General features: G+C 41.2%; 1 protein-coding gene across 1 annotated transcript in view; it reads right to left on the bottom strand.

The window, feature by feature from the left end:
- LOC120056726 (short transient receptor potential channel 6-like) overlaps positions 1-15,458 on the bottom strand; it is an 82,785-nt gene extending 67,327 nt beyond the window's left edge. Inside the window, exons 1-2 of the mRNA XM_039004931.1 lie at positions 15,328-15,458; positions 5,080-5,233 (exon numbers count right to left, since the gene is read on the bottom strand). Coding sequence (XP_038860859.1) covers positions 5,080-5,233; positions 15,328-15,458 — 285 coding nt within the window. The remainder of the gene's footprint in view (positions 1-5,079; positions 5,234-15,327) is intronic.
- Positions 15,459-15,719: the final 261 nt, after the last annotated feature.

The following is a 15,719-nucleotide window of genomic DNA, read 5'->3' as shown; positions in this document are numbered from 1 at the left end:
GCACTGTGGTGACATTAAACTAAAATCCCCTGTGTAATTTAGCCTTATAAAGAGTTTTATGGTAAAGATCTGTAATATCATGTTAAGGTCGATGTCCGAGCAACCGCTGAAATCTATTTGGCAAAATAAAAAATTCCGCATGAAAATCTGTCAGTTTAAATGAGAGATATCGCTTGTTTTGCATTGGATGCATCTCAATCCATCCGCAGATGTAACACTTCCGCATCTGCAGTGAAACGGTGTTTGTGAGACCATGAGACATCCCGAAAATCAGTCTTCTCACAAAATCGTCTGTAGCTTGAACTGCCTTCAAACTATTATGACCTGTCATGACGTGACTATCATTAATGTGATGACATGCTATTTATCGAATAATTAACTATGTTTAATTATTACGTGATTAAATTAATCAACACGGAAAAAGTTTGTTTAATGAGTTACCATTTCCCGAATTAACTCAAGACTATATCAAAATATATCATTATCATATATCATCCATTAATCATTTCCTCATATCAGTCTCATTCTGAATGTTGCATAGGCCGTAAATTTGCACAAACCCAGGTCCCACTGATCATTCCGTACCACACAAATTGATTTGATTATTTATTTACTTTCAAGCTAAATGATAACATAAGATACACACACACGGCAAAGGTTATTGATTAGAAACTTAATACGATGACAACAGGTCCCTAGCTGACCAACACAATATGGCACGTGTTACAAAAGATGGAGATTTAAAGAGAGAGAGAGAGAGAGAAAAACAACTCTTGGATACATTTGTAAACTATGCTTAGTTTAGCCCTAATACCTTGCCATGAACTGCCGCTCTTATGGGTAAGAAGTGTAATGCATGTATTTACGTGTTGAAGGTCTTCATCGGGTATCTCAGGCCTTCGTGGGCCGAGTTCCGCTGAGTGGGAGAGGTTAGACTGATGCCTTGGTCTTTGGCCAACTCCTTCGTTCTCTGTTGTAAGTCTCTGATTGTCCACAAGATGTCACAATGTCCTTTCTCTTAGTTGTCTGTTTCCTTGTACTCGTTCTGGAAGAGTGGTCTTCTGAGGACTGCTAGTCAGCCATGTAGATGATCCCAGTGTGGGAATGAAAGCAATGTAGACAACCGATGACTTGAAGAGAATAACCGGGTGGTCCTGCTTGAATTCACCTTCTTAGATATAGTTCTTAGATACAGTACTCAACCGTAGCATTGATTGTTAAGAGGTTCCTTTGTCTTCTTCAACCTCGTGTTGTGTTTTGGGGTCGTGACTAATCGTAGACCTTAGCTGCAGCTCGTGGTCATATAGTCTGATATATTAATTATTAACTCATATGCTTTATACCCTCGGGTAGAAAGGGGGCATTTCCATTTCCATCCAGCTAGTTACGAGGCAAGGTATCACAATTTACTATGATCTCGTTTAGAAAAAACTAAAATCACAGTCTCATTGTCACAAAAACATTTTCTTTAATCTGGATACTTTCTACACAACGTAATGTATAGAATAATGAAATGAAATCAGTGGTTATACATTGTGCTAACGTAGCATCTTTTTCCCACAACGTCCGGATATTTTTCTGACACTTTTTCTGACACACATATTCTGACCAAATAACTATTCATAAACATAACTAAAAAATACATGTTGTATAGGAAATGATAGATACACTAGTTCTTAATGCAATCGCCATGTTAGAATTCTAAAAATAACTTCATTACGATATGCAGTTTACGTTATGGCGAGAGCGTGCCCAAAACCTGGCCGCAAACTACTAGTTCACATGTACGACAGATATATGAAATAACATCATAAAATGGGTCCTACTTTTGCTGATCTTCCATCAGAATGTTGTACAAGGGGTCCTTTGTCCAGAACAATCGTTGTTTGGTTTTAGAACGGCCTTTTTCCCTCTCGATTTAGCAAGCACACTTGCCAAGTGGTGCGAATCTCTCCATCGTCAACAAACTCAGAGAACGGAACACGGCAAAACTCCCGAAAAAATTTCAATAATCTGATTAAACTATATTGAAAAAACATACTTTACGATGATATTGTCACATGTATCAAATAAAATCAAAGCCGGAGATATTAGTCGTCCATAACGACAGCTTATCAGAAGGCAAATCCAGGTCCCTTCACGCGCTCTCCAGAAAACAGGAAACTGGTGACACGTCATGCCGAGAGCTATTATTCGACACCAGATCAAGTTACACACTCCATTTCTTCTCTCACTGCCTGTCGACATCTAGTGGAAGACGTATGAAGTGCATCTAAACTAATAAATATCAAGGACTTTAATAGGCAGGCCCTAGAACAGTGCATCGATTTCAGATTTTCCACTTCCTGTCAGGAAGTTTGCTGCAAAAGGAGTTCTGTTTTACTCACATATATAATTCAAACGGTTTTAGAAACTAGAGAGTGTTTTCTATCCAATAGTAATAATAATATGCATATTGTACGAGCAAGAATTGAGTACAAGGCCTTTAAATTGGGCACGATTTTCCCCCAAAGTGAAAACAGCGCCCTCTGTCCTCAACAGGTTAATAACTGTCAAATGTGCATCAGCAAAGTACTGAGTAAAGGGTTTGAATATCTCTTATTTATTTTGAATAAACTAGCTACATTTTCTAAAAACCCATTTTTGCATATGTGGTATTGTGTGTAGATTGATGACGGAAAAACACAATTTAATACATTTTAGAATAAGGCTGTAACGTAAGACAATGTAGAAAAAGTCAAGGGGTCTGAATACTTTCCGATTAACTGTATATGACCCCTCTGTGGAAATGTGAGACTCTCACGAATACTGACAGTACCAGTCAAAAGTTTGGACGCACCTACTCATTCAAGTTTTTTAAATTTTATTTACTCTTTTCTACATTGTAGAATAAGAGTGGAGACATACTATGAACTAACACATTTGTAATCATGTAGTAATCAAAAAAGTTAAACAAATCAAAATAGATTTTTATTTTAGATTCTTCAAAGTAGCCACCCTTTGCCTTGATGACAGTTTTGGACACTCTTGGCATTCTCTCAACCAGCTTCACCTGGAATGCTTTTCCAAACGTTTTGAAGGAGTTCCCACAAATGCTGAGCACTTATTGGCTGTTTTTCCTTCACGAATGATAGTCCCGTTAAGTCCAAACCAGATGGGATGGCGTATCGCTGCAGAATGCTGTGGTAGCCATGCTGGTTAAGTGTGCCTTAAATTCTAAATATATCACTGACAGCGTCACCAACAAAGCGCCCCCACAACATCACACCTCCTCCTCCATGCTTCACGGTGGGAAAAGACACTGCGGTTGGAACCAAAAATCTCCAATTTGGACTCATCAGAGTTTCTTGGACCAAGCAAATATCTTCTTCTTATTGGTGTCCTTTAGTATGTCACGGCCGTTGAAAGGAGAGGACCAAGGTGCAGCGTGGTGATCATTTTCTTTATTTTAATCAAAATGATGCCGAACAAAAACAATAAACACTACAAAAACAAACCGTGAAGCTCAAAGGCTATGTGCCCTAAACATAGTCAACTTCCCACAAAGACAGGAGGGAAAAGGGCTACCTAAGTATGGTTCCCAATCAGAGACAACGATAGACAGCTGCCTCTGATTGAGAACCACACCCGGCCAAACACAAAGAAATACACAACATAGAACATAGAATACCCACCCCCTGACCAAACCAAAATAGAGACATAAAAAGGATCTCTAAGGTCAGGGCGTGACATAGTAGTAGTTTCTTTGCAGCAATTCGACCATGAAGGCCTGATTCACGCAGTCTCCTCTGAACAGTTGATGTTGAGATGTGTCTGTTACTTGAACTCTGTGAAGCATTTATTTGGGCTGCAATTTCTGAGGCTGGTAACTCTAATGAACTTGTCCTCTGCAGCAGAGGTAACTATGGGTCTTCCATTCCTGTGGCGGTCCTCATGAGAGCCAGTTTCATCATAGCGCTTGATGGTTTTTGCAACTGTACTTGAAGAAACTTTCAAAGTTCGTGAAATGTTCGTTATTGACTGAACATGTCTTAAAGTAATGATGGACTGTCATTTCTCTTTGCTTATTTTAGCTGTTCTTGCCATAATATGGACTTGGTCTTTTACCAAATAGGGCTGTCTTCTGTATACCTCCCCTACCTTGTCACAACACAACTGATTGGCTCAAACACGTTAAGAAGGAAAGAAATTCCACAAATTAACTTTTAACAAGGCACACCTGTTAATGGAAATGCATTCCAGGTGACTACCTCACAAAGCTGGTTGAGAGAATACCAAGAGTGTGCAAAGCTGTAATCAAGGCAAAGAGTGGCTACTTTTTTGGTTACTACATGATTCCATAGGTGTTATTTCATAGTTGATGTCTTCACTATTATTCTACAATGTAGAAAATAGTAAAAAAAAAAAAAAAAAAAAACCTTGAATGAGTAGGTGTGTCCAAACTTTTGACTGTTGTCGGTGTTTTGCTCTAGAATGCCCACAGGCCTCACAAGACTCATGTGAATGTCCCCCGTTGCCAGTTGAAAAAATGAATGGAAGTATATATGGAGGCTGTTTAGTGCCAAAAATAAAGGGTTAAATACATATAAAAAATATATATTTTAAAATTCCTGATCTTTCTTATCTCTCAGATATAGGACAGACACTTCAGAACAAACTTCCTTTAGATTTCTTGGGGGGGACTACTGTATCTGTTGTTCCATGTGGTGAATCTGTTATTCAATGCGTTTGTATGGGCTAATAGCCGTAAGGCAATTCTTTTGGGATACTCCAAGGTGTCTTAAAATTATTAATCAAAGTGATCCTTAGTATGACCTTCTTAAAACAATTCCATATAGCTTAGTAGTACCCCCCCCCCCCCAGCTTTGACAGGGCTTAGACTCTTATATGTTAACTGACAGGGGTGTAACATTGTCATGGTAACAGTTCCTTATTGTTGATCCTTATTCTTGAACTGCATTGTTGAGTAGATTCAGCAAGTAAGCATTTCACTGTACCGTTTACACCTGTATTCTGTGCACGTGACCAATAAACGTGGATTTTATTTGACAGGGCTGTCATGTTGTCACGGTAACTGACCTCTGGGATATTGCCATACTCTGCCGCGTCCAGGAAGCGCTGTTCTGCATCCGAGAGGCTGATGGGCGGATCCGAGAACATGTAGGCGGGGCCTCGCATGGCCTGTCGTCGCTTAGCAACCGCCTGACGTGCCAGGAGCTGTCGCTCTGCACTGCTACGACTGACAATGGAAACACAAATATACACACGTCAACACACACACACATATACAAAATACAACCTGAAACCCCTACCTACATGTACAAATTACCTCGACTAACCTGTACCCCTACACATTGACTCGGTACCGGTACCCCCTGTATATAGCCTCGTTATTGTTATTTTAGTGTAACTTTTTATTTTATTTTTTACTTTAATTTATTTAGTAAATATTTTCTCAACTCTATTTCTTGAACTGCATTGTTAGTTAAGGGCTTGTAATTAAGCATTTGACTGTAAGGTCTACAACCTGTTGTATTCGGCGCATGTGACAAATAAAATTTGAAATGACAAACACACACAATATAAACAAACACAAACAAACATGGGTGGATCTATGGCTGGGATAGAGGGCATAGGTGTTTGTTTGGGAGGGGTAGGGTGAGTGAGTATATGCATCCCACATCTGTTGACAAAAATGTAGAATTCTTACTGCCAGCCCTTGTTATAGACAACAATCCTTCATAGAAGTGCTTATATTATTACGCATATTATTCGTCAATTGTGGGAATAAATTAAGATATGCAAGATTTTTTAATCAATATATTTTTCTTTACATAACAGATGCAGTAGAACCGAGGCGAATGTGTTAGAAAGGATGTTGGCTATGGATCTGGTCCTGTACTGTAGGTGGATCCATGTGCTCTTTTAAAAGATGGGCCCCTCTGTCTTAAAGGCCCTAGGATCCATGTGCTCTTTTAAAGGATGGGCCCCTCTGTCTTAAAGGCCCTAGGATCCATGTGCTCTTTTAAAGGATGGGCCCCTATCTCTTAAAGGCCCTAGGATCCATGTGCTCATTTTAAAGGATGGGCCCCTCTGTCTTAAAGGCCCTAGGATCCATGTGCTCTTTTAAAGGATGGGCCCCTATCTCTTAAAGGCCCTAGGATCCATGTGCTCATTTTAAAGGATGGGCCCCTCTGTCTTAAAGGCCCTAGGATCCATGTGCTCTTTTAAAGGATGGGCCCCTCTCTCTTAAAGGCCCTAGGATCCATGTGCTCATTTTAAAGGATGGGCCCCTCTCTCTTAAAGGCCCTAGGATCCATGTGCTCTTTTAAAGGATGGGCCCCTCTCTCTTAAAGGCCCTAGGATCCATGTGCTCATTTTAAAGGATGGGCCCCTCTGTCTTAAAGGCCCTAGGATCCATGTGCTCTTTTAAAGGATGGGCCCCTCTGTCTTAAAGGCCCTAGGATCCATGTGCTCTTTTAAAGGATGGGCCCCTCTGTCTTAAAGGCCCTAGGATCCATGAGCTCTTTTAAAGGATGGGCCCCTCTCTCTTAAAGGCCCTAGGATCCATGTGCTCTTTTAAAGGATGGGCCCCTCTCTCTTAAAGGCCCTAGGATCCATGTGCTCATTTTAAAGGATGGGCCCCTCTGTCTTAAAGGCCCTAGGATCCATGTGCTCTTTTAAAGGATGGGCCCCTCTGTCTTAAAGGCCCTAGGATCCATGTGCTCTTTTAAAGGATGGGCCCCTATCTCTTAAAGGCCCTAGGATCCATGAGCTCTTTTAAAGGATGGGCCCCTCTCTCTTAAAGGCCCTAGGATCCATGTGCTCATTTTAAAGGATGGGCCCCTCTCTCTTAAAGGCCCTAGGATCCATGTGCTCATTTTAAAGGATGGGACCCTATCTCTTAAAGGCCCTAGGATCCATGTGCTCATTTTAAAGGATGGGCCCCTCTCTCTTAAAGGCCCTAGGATCCATGTGCTCATTTTAAAGGATGGGCCCCTCTCTCTTAAAGGCCCTAGGATCCATGTGCTCTTTTAAAGGATGGGCCCCTATCTCTTAAAGGCCCTGGGATCCATGTGCTCTTTTAAAGGATGGGCCCCTATCTCTTAAAGGCCCTAGGATCCATGTGCTCATTTTAAAGGATGGGCCCCTCTCTCTTAAAGGCCCTAGGATCCATGAGCTCATTTTAAAGGATGGGCCCCTCTCTCTTAAAGGCCCTAGGATCCATGTGCTCTTTTAAAGGATGGGCCCCTATCTCTTAAAGGCCCTGGGATCCATGTGCTCTTTTAAAGGATGGGCCCCTATCTCTTAAAGGCCCTAGGATCCATGTGCTCATTTTAAAGGATGGGCCCCTCTCTCTTAAAGGCCCTAGGATCCATGAGCTCATTTTAAAGGATGGGCCCCTCTCTCTTAAAGGCCCTAGGATCCATGTGCTCTTTTAAAGGATGGGCCCCTATCTCTTAAAGGCCCTAGGATCCATGTGCTCTTTTAAAGGATGGGCTCCTCTCTCTTAAAGGCCCTAGGATCCATGTGCTCATTTTAAAGGATGGGCCCCTCTCTCTTAAATGTCCTAGGATCCATGTGCTCATTTTAAAGGATGACCCCCTCTCTCTTAAAGGCCCTAGGATCCATGTGCTCTTTTAAAGGATGGGCCCCTCTGTCTTAAAGGCCCTAGGATCCATGTGCTCTTTTAAAGGATGGGCCCCTATCTCTTAAAGGCCCTAGGATCCATGAGCTCTTTTAAAGGATGGGCCCCTCTCTCTTAAAGGCCCTAGGATCCATGTGCTCTTTTAAAGGATGGGCCCCTCTCTCTTAAAGGCCCTAGGATCCATGTGCTCATTCTAAAGGATGGGCCCCTCTGTCTTAAAGGCCCTAGGATCCATGTGCTCTTTTAAAGGATGGGCCCCTCTGTCTTAAAGGCCCTAGGATCCATGTGCTCTTTTAAAGGATGGGCCCCTATCTCTTAAAGGCCCTAGGATCCATGTGCTCTTTTAAAGGATGGGCCCCTATCTCTTAAAGGCCCTAGGATCCATGCGCTCTTTTAAAGGATGGGCCCCTCTCTCTTAAAGGCCCTAGGATCCATGTGCTCATTTTAAAGGATGGGCCCCTCTCTCTTAAAGGCCCTAGGATCCATGTGCTCATTTTAAAGGATGGGACCCTATCCCTTAAAGGCCCTAGGATCCATGTGCTCATTTTAAAGGATGGGCCCCTCTCTCTTAAAGGCCCTAGGATCCATGTGCTCATTTTAAAGGATGGGCCCCTCTCTCTTAAAGGCCCTAGGATCCATGTGCTCTTTTAAAGGATGGGCCCCTATCTCTTAAAGGCCCTAGGATCCATGTGCTCTTTTAAAGGATGGGCCCCTCTCTCTTAAAGGCCCTAGGATCCATGTGCTCATTTTAAAGGATGAACCCCTATCTCTTAAAGGTCATAGGATCCATGTGTACAGGGATGGTCAGCCAGTCACTGTGAGGACAACCCAACTTGGGATGAGGGGAGGTTTTAGCGGGTGGAATTTTGGAGGACAAATAGAGTTTTACTTAGTTGCAGCTACAGCTTAATTATCAGGGCAACCAGCTCGATTCGGGCTTATGTAGCAACAATTGAAATTTAGTTTTTTACATTGGAAAAAAGTAGAGACTCAGAGAAAAAAAATGTATATCACACAACTACAGTTGAGGAACAATGGGAAAGTAATTCTGCTTTGAAAGTTGATAAACTTGTAACTTCACTTTTGAGAAAATGGCCTTGAATGTTTAGGTACACCTACTGGAAAGCTCTTCTTTGTTTACACCCATTCAGCATTTTTCACAACCTCTAAAGCCATCTCTTTAAGGATTCACATGTGAGACCAAGTACTAAACTAACCAAAGATTTCAAGACTAAAGGCTGGTTTATACTACTGGTGTATTCATAAAATGTAATCTGGAGTGGCAGAGTGTGCTCAGAGTGCGTTCTGTACGTTCATAAACTCAGAGCGTTGTCAGATTGTCCGTTCATAAACTCAGAGTGTTGTCAGATTGTCCATTTGTAAATTCAGAGCGTTGTCAGATTGTCCGTTTGTAAATTCAGAGCGTTGTCAGATTGTCCGTTGGTAAATTCAGAGCGTTGTCAAATTGTCCGTTTGTAAATTCAGAGCGTTGTCAATTTGTAAATTCAGAGCGTTGTCAGATTGTCCATTTGTAAACTCAGAGCGTTGTCAGATTGTCCGTTTGTAAATTCAGAGCGTTGTCAGATTGTCCGTTTGTAAATTCAGAGCGTTGTCAGATTGTCCGTTTGTAAATTCAGAGCGTTGTCAGATTGTCCATTTGTAAACTCAGAGCGTTGTCAGATTGTCCGTTTGTAAATTCAGAGCATTGTCAGATTGTCCGTTTGTAAACTCAGAGCGTTGTCAGATTGTCCGTTTGTAAATTCAAAGCGTTGTCAGATTGTCCATTTGTAAACTCAGAGCGTTGTCAGATTGTCCGTTTGTAAATTCAGAGCGTTGTCAGATTGTCCATTTGTAAATTCAGAGTGTTTCGCTCTCGGAGCATTCAGAGTGCACATTGGACGCTCTGGCCGAGGAGTAGGGTTGATGAGCGTTCTGACCTAACAACAGCAGTCAAGCACCCAAGCTAACTGGCTAACGTTGACTAGATTGCTAGCTACTTCCAGACACAAATGCGAGAACAGCTCACTCTGATCATTTTACTCGCCTTAGTAGAGCTAGTTAGGCTGTTTTATGTTATCCAGAGCGTTGGTGACTGCAACTGTGCTGCTGGCAACAATTGAATTACGCTTTTTTTCCAATGTTTACTGGCACCGGCCATATTCAACGGGTGTTGAGTGTTCGTAAATGCGTCAGTTATTATGCATTCTGACACACTTAGACGAGAATGCTCTGAAATCGAAGTAGATAGCCAGAGCGAATACACCAGCTATGCCTATCGACACTTGTCGCAGTGACATCATGAACGTTGCACTGAAATGGTTACTTGCACAGTGGAATCTTTTGTTTTGACATGTACCTAGCTAACTAAACAATGAACCATAATCCCAACTCATGGTTACTAGCCTGCATGAAGCTACAGGTAGCTAACCAACCAGGTTCAATGTTAGCTAGCTAACATTAGGCTATAACTATCAATTTAAATGGCTCTGAGATACAAATAATATAACTACACAGATCTCATACACATAACGTCAGCTAGCTAGCTACCAGTACACTAACTTGAAATGAAAATGACTTTGACAAAATTAGAAATGTATAATATCTGAAAATGGTAGCTAGCTAGACTATCTTACTAATGTACATGGATGAACGCTTCTCCCTCTCTTTTTGTGTGACTAAACCAACCAGGCTCCTAATTTAACAACTTTATTAGTATTTACAGATGGCATACAAGTTTGCTATTAAGGCTTATGAAAGTTCACATTTTCAAGAATGCATTTCTGCCCAAAAAACGACTCGCAACGTATGCCTCGTTTCCTGAAACGAGGCACAAATGGACACTCAATTATCATGGTACTTCTTAATGGTAAGTTTACAAACATATATTATGTTAAGTATAATAAAAGCGTGTATCTCATTAGGGTATGTAGAATCAGAACTTGTATCTCATTATGGTATGCAGAATCAGAACTTGTATCTCATTATGGTAAGTGGTGAAATAAGTATAGCCAGTTATAATTGTAATGGCTTAGTAGATAATAAGAACCCCTTGACATTCCACATGTTGTTACCTTACAGCCTTATTCTAAAATTGATTAAATTGTTTTGTTTTTCCCCTCAATCTACACACAATATCCCATAATGACAAAGCATAAACAGGTTTGGTAAATGTATATATATTTTTTAAATATAACATTTACATAAGTATTCAGACCCTTTACTCAGTACTTTGTTGAAGCACCTTTGGCAGCGATTACAGCTTGGAGTCTTCTTGGGTATGACGTTACAAGCGTGGCACACCTGTATTTGGGGAGTTTCTCCCATTCTCTCTGCAGATCCTGTCTAGCTCTGTCAGATTGGATGGGGAGCATCGCTACATAGCTATTTTCAAGTCTCTCCAGAGATGTTCGATCAGGTTCAAGTCTGGCTTCTGGCTGGGCAGGACATTCAGAGAAGACACAACTGCGTTGTCTTGGCTGTGTTCTTAGGGTTGTTGTCCTGCTGGATGGTGAACCTCCCCAGTCTGAGGTCCTGAGCAGGTTTTCATCAAGGATCTCTCTGTACTTTGCTCCGTTCATCTTTCTCTCGATCCTGAAAAGTCTCCCAGTCCCTCCCGCTGATAAACATCCCCACAGCATGATGCTGCCACCACCATGCTTCACTGTAGGGATGGTGCCAGGTTTCCTCCACAAGTGACACTTGGTATTCAAGCCAAAGAGTTAAATCTTCAGACAAGAGAATCTTGTTGCTCATGGTCTGAGAGTCCTTTAGGTGCCTTTTGGCAAACTCCAAGCGGACTGTCATGTGCTTTTTACTGAGGACTGGCTTCCGTTTGGCCACCCTACCATAAAAGCCTGATTGGTGGAGTGCTGCAGAGATGGTTTTCCTTCTGGAAGGTTCTCCCATCGCCACAGAGGAAGTCTGGAGCTCTGTCAGAGTGACCATTGGGTTCTTGGTTACCTCCCTGACCAAGGCCCTTCTCCCCCGATTGCTCAGTATGGCCAGGCAGCCAGCTGTAGGAAAAGTCTTGGTTGTTCCAAACTTCTTCCATTTAAGAATGATGGAGGCCACTGTTACTCAAATGTTTTGGTACTCTTCCCCAGATCTGTGCCTCGACACAATCCTGTCTCAGAGCTCTACGGACAATTCCTTCGACCTCATGGCTTAGTTTTTGCTCTGACATGCACTGTGGGACGTTATATAGACAGGTGTGTATCTTTCCAAATCATGTCCAATCAATTGAATTTACCACAGACGGACTCCAATCAAGTTGTAAAAACACCTCAAGGATGATCAATGGAAACAGGATGCACCTGAACTCAATTTCGAGTCTCATAGCAAAGGGTCAGCGTATAGTGGAAAGCTTTCCCAGAAGAGTGGAGGCTGTTACAGCAGTAGAGGGTTGACCAACTCCATATTATTGCCCGTGTTTTTGGAATGAGATGTTCTTTTGTTCATACTTTTGTTCATGTGGTGTATATTTACAGAAAAAAACTAGATGGGGGATTGGAAATGATGCAGACATTTAAATTGATAGAAGCCACAAACTACCTGCAAGATTAAAGCTGATCTAAAACCCAAAAGATAAACATAAACATCTACAATGAGTCTTTGCCGGTATAAGGAAAAGTACTGAGCTGTTACTATAACCTTCAACAGCTGTTACTATAACCTTCAACAGCTGTTACTGTAACCTTCAACAGCTGTTACTGTAACCTTCAACAGCTGTTACTATAACCTTCAACAGCTGTTACTATAACCTTCAACAGCTGTTACTATAACCTTCAACAGCTGTTACTGTAACCTTCAACAGCTGTTACTATAACCTTCAACAGCTGTTACTGTAACCTTCAACAGCTGTTACTGTAACCTTCAACAGCTGTTACTGTAACCTTCAACAGCTGTTACTATAACCTTCAACAGCTGTTACTGTAACCTTCAACAGCTGTTACTATAACCTTCAACAGCTGTTACTATAACCTTCAACAGCTGTTACTGTAACCTTCAACAGCTGTTACTGTAACCTTCAACAGCTGTTACTATAACCTTCAACAGCTGTTACTATAACCTTCAACAGCTGTTACTGTAACCTTCAACAGCTGTTACTGTAACCTTCAACAGCTGTTACTGTAACCTTCAACAGCTGTTACTATAACCTTCAACAGCTGTTACTGTAACCTTCAACAGCTGTTACTGTAACCTTCAACAGCTGTTACTATAACCTTCAACAGCTGTTACTGTAACCTTCAACAGCTGTTACTGTAACCTTCAACAGCTGTTACTATAACCTTCAACAGCTGTTACTATAACCTTCAACAGCTGTTACTGTAACCTTCAACAGCTGTTACTATAACCTTCAACAGCTGTTACTATAACCTTCAACAGCTGTTACTGTAACCTTCAACAACTGTTACTATAACCTTCAACAGCTGTTACTGTAACCTTCAACAGCTGTTACTATAACCTTCAACAGCTGTTACTATAACCTTCAACAGCTGTTACTATAACCTTCAACAGCTGTTACTATAACCTTCAACAACTGTTACTATAACCTTCAACAACTGTTACTATAACCTTCAACAGCTGTTACTATAACCTTCAACAGCTGTTACTATAACCTTCAACAGCTGTTACTGTAACCTTCAACAGCTGTTACTATAACCTTCAACAGCTGTTACTATAACCTTCAACAGCTGTTACTATAACCTTCAACAGCTGTTACTGTAACCTTCAACAACTGTTACTGTAACCTTCAACAGCTGTTACTGTAACCTTCAACAACTGTTACTATAACCTTCAACAGCTGTTACTGTAACCTTCAACAGCTGTTACTATAACCTTCAACAGCTGTTACTATAACCTTCAACAGCTGTTACTATAACCTTCAACAACTGTTACTATAACCTTCAACAGCTGTTACTATAACCTTCAACAGCTGTTACTATAACCTTCAACAGCTGTTACTATAACCTTCAACAACTGTTACTGTAACCTTCAACAGCTGTTACTATAACCTTCAACAGCTGTTACTGTAACCTTCAACAGCTGTTACTATAACCTTCAACAGCTGTTACTGTAACCTTCAACAGCTGTTACTATAACCTTCAACAGCTGTTACTATAACCTTCAACAGCTGTTACTATAACCTTCAACAGCTGTTACTATAACCTTCAACAGCTGTTACTGTAACCTTCAACAGCTGTTACTATAACCTTCAACAGCTGTTACTATAACCTTCAACAGCTGTTACTATAACCTTCAACAGCTGTTACTGTAACCTTCAACAGCTGTTACTATAACCTTCAACAGCTGTTACTATAACCTTCAACAGCTGTTACTGTAACCTTCAACAGCTGTTACTATAACCTTCAACAGCTGTTACTGTAACCTTCAACAGCTGTTACTGTAACCTTCAACAGCTGTTACTATAACCTTCAACAGCTGTTACTATAACCTTCAACAGCTGTTACTATAACCTGCTTAAAGACACAATCAGTCATTCACTTCTCAGCCAAACATCAGCCCAGCCACTTGGTTTACTATAAAGGTGAAGGATGGGGCTGGAGCTTTAGCCTAGGTTGAAGATACCCAGGTTAGGACAAGAGGTTTCCAATATCCATAACTGCATAAATTCATTAGAATTGTAAACAATGGCGCTAGTCCCATGAATTCTAAACAATGGTGCTAGTCCCATGAATTGTAAACAATGGTGCTAGTCCCATGAATTGTAAACAATGGTGCTAGTCCCATGAATTGTAAACAATGGTGCTAGTCCCATGAATTCTAAACAATGGTGCTAGTCCCATGAATTCTAAACAATGGTGCTAGTCCCATGAATTGTAAACAATGGTGCTAGTCCCATGAATTGTAAACAATGGTGCTAGTCCCATGAATTGTAAACAATGGTGCTAGTCCCATGAATTGTAAACAATGGTGCTAGTCCCATGAATTGTAAACAATGGTGCTAGTCCCATGAATTGTAAACAATGGTGCTAGTCCCATGAATTGTAAACAATGGTGCTAGTCCCATGAATTGTAAACAATGGTGCTAGTCCCATGAATTCTAAACAATGGTGCTAGTCCCATGAATTCTAAACAATGGTGCTAGTCCCATGAATTCTAAACAATGGCGCTAGTCCCATTCATCTGTTTGTTTTCCAAATGTTCTGTACGTGAATACAACTTGTCCTAACCTTTATTATCTTCATCTTAGGGGTTAGTCCCCTCATCTCTGCCAACTCAGTTTGTTGTCGTGTCAAGTGTCATGTCATGATATGAAACCATAATCAGAGTGGGATACAACACCTTGTCCCCTATCTAAATCAACCTGTTTGTGTCTATAACCTGTAATTTAGCTCTTAATTGCTTATGTGTAGAAGATCAAATTAAACCTTACTATAATACACCTTTCTCTATACAGACAGGTTAAAAACATAAAGACTACACTAACGTGTAATAGAGACCTACAGAAAGTGTTCCATTCGTCTATTTTTCTTGCCTTGTATTCTGTTGTTCTGAACATAAAGGGTGCTTAGTAAATCTATTACGTATTACTCAGGAAATCACGTTGGCAAGATTAGTTCAGGCCTACGTTAACAGACACTATTTGAAACAACTTAAAAATGCAAGTCAGAAGGATAACTGATTATATGAGGCTGAATCAGAGCCATGTCCCTCACCCTGGGTAGTATCCATGGTAACTGGAACAGTTGTCATCTCCAAAGTCTGTGTTGATTAGCAGGTTGTCACGACTCCTGACCCTCCGCTCGATCACATGGTTCTGTTCCGACACTGACCGGCGCTGGTTCATCTTCTGACCGACTACTGCAGAATACTATAGATAACTACAGACCACTAGACTACTACAGACCACTAGACTACTACAGACCCCTAAGACCACTGCAGAATACTATAGATAACTACAGACCAGGACAGACAACTACTGACAACTACTGACATCTACAGACCACTACAGACCACTACAGACCACTACAGACCACTACAGACCACCGCAGAGAACTACAAACCACAATCCACAACGGCCGCTCTTGCTGCTGGTTGCCGCTCTAGG

The sequence above is a fragment of the Salvelinus namaycush genome, chromosome 12 (assembly GCF_016432855.1).
Source record: "Salvelinus namaycush isolate Seneca chromosome 12, SaNama_1.0, whole genome shotgun sequence".
Lineage (NCBI taxonomy): Eukaryota > Metazoa > Chordata > Actinopteri > Salmoniformes > Salmonidae > Salvelinus > Salvelinus namaycush.
Note: the sequence above shows the minus strand (reverse complement) of the source record. Positions and strands in the feature narration are given on the sequence as shown.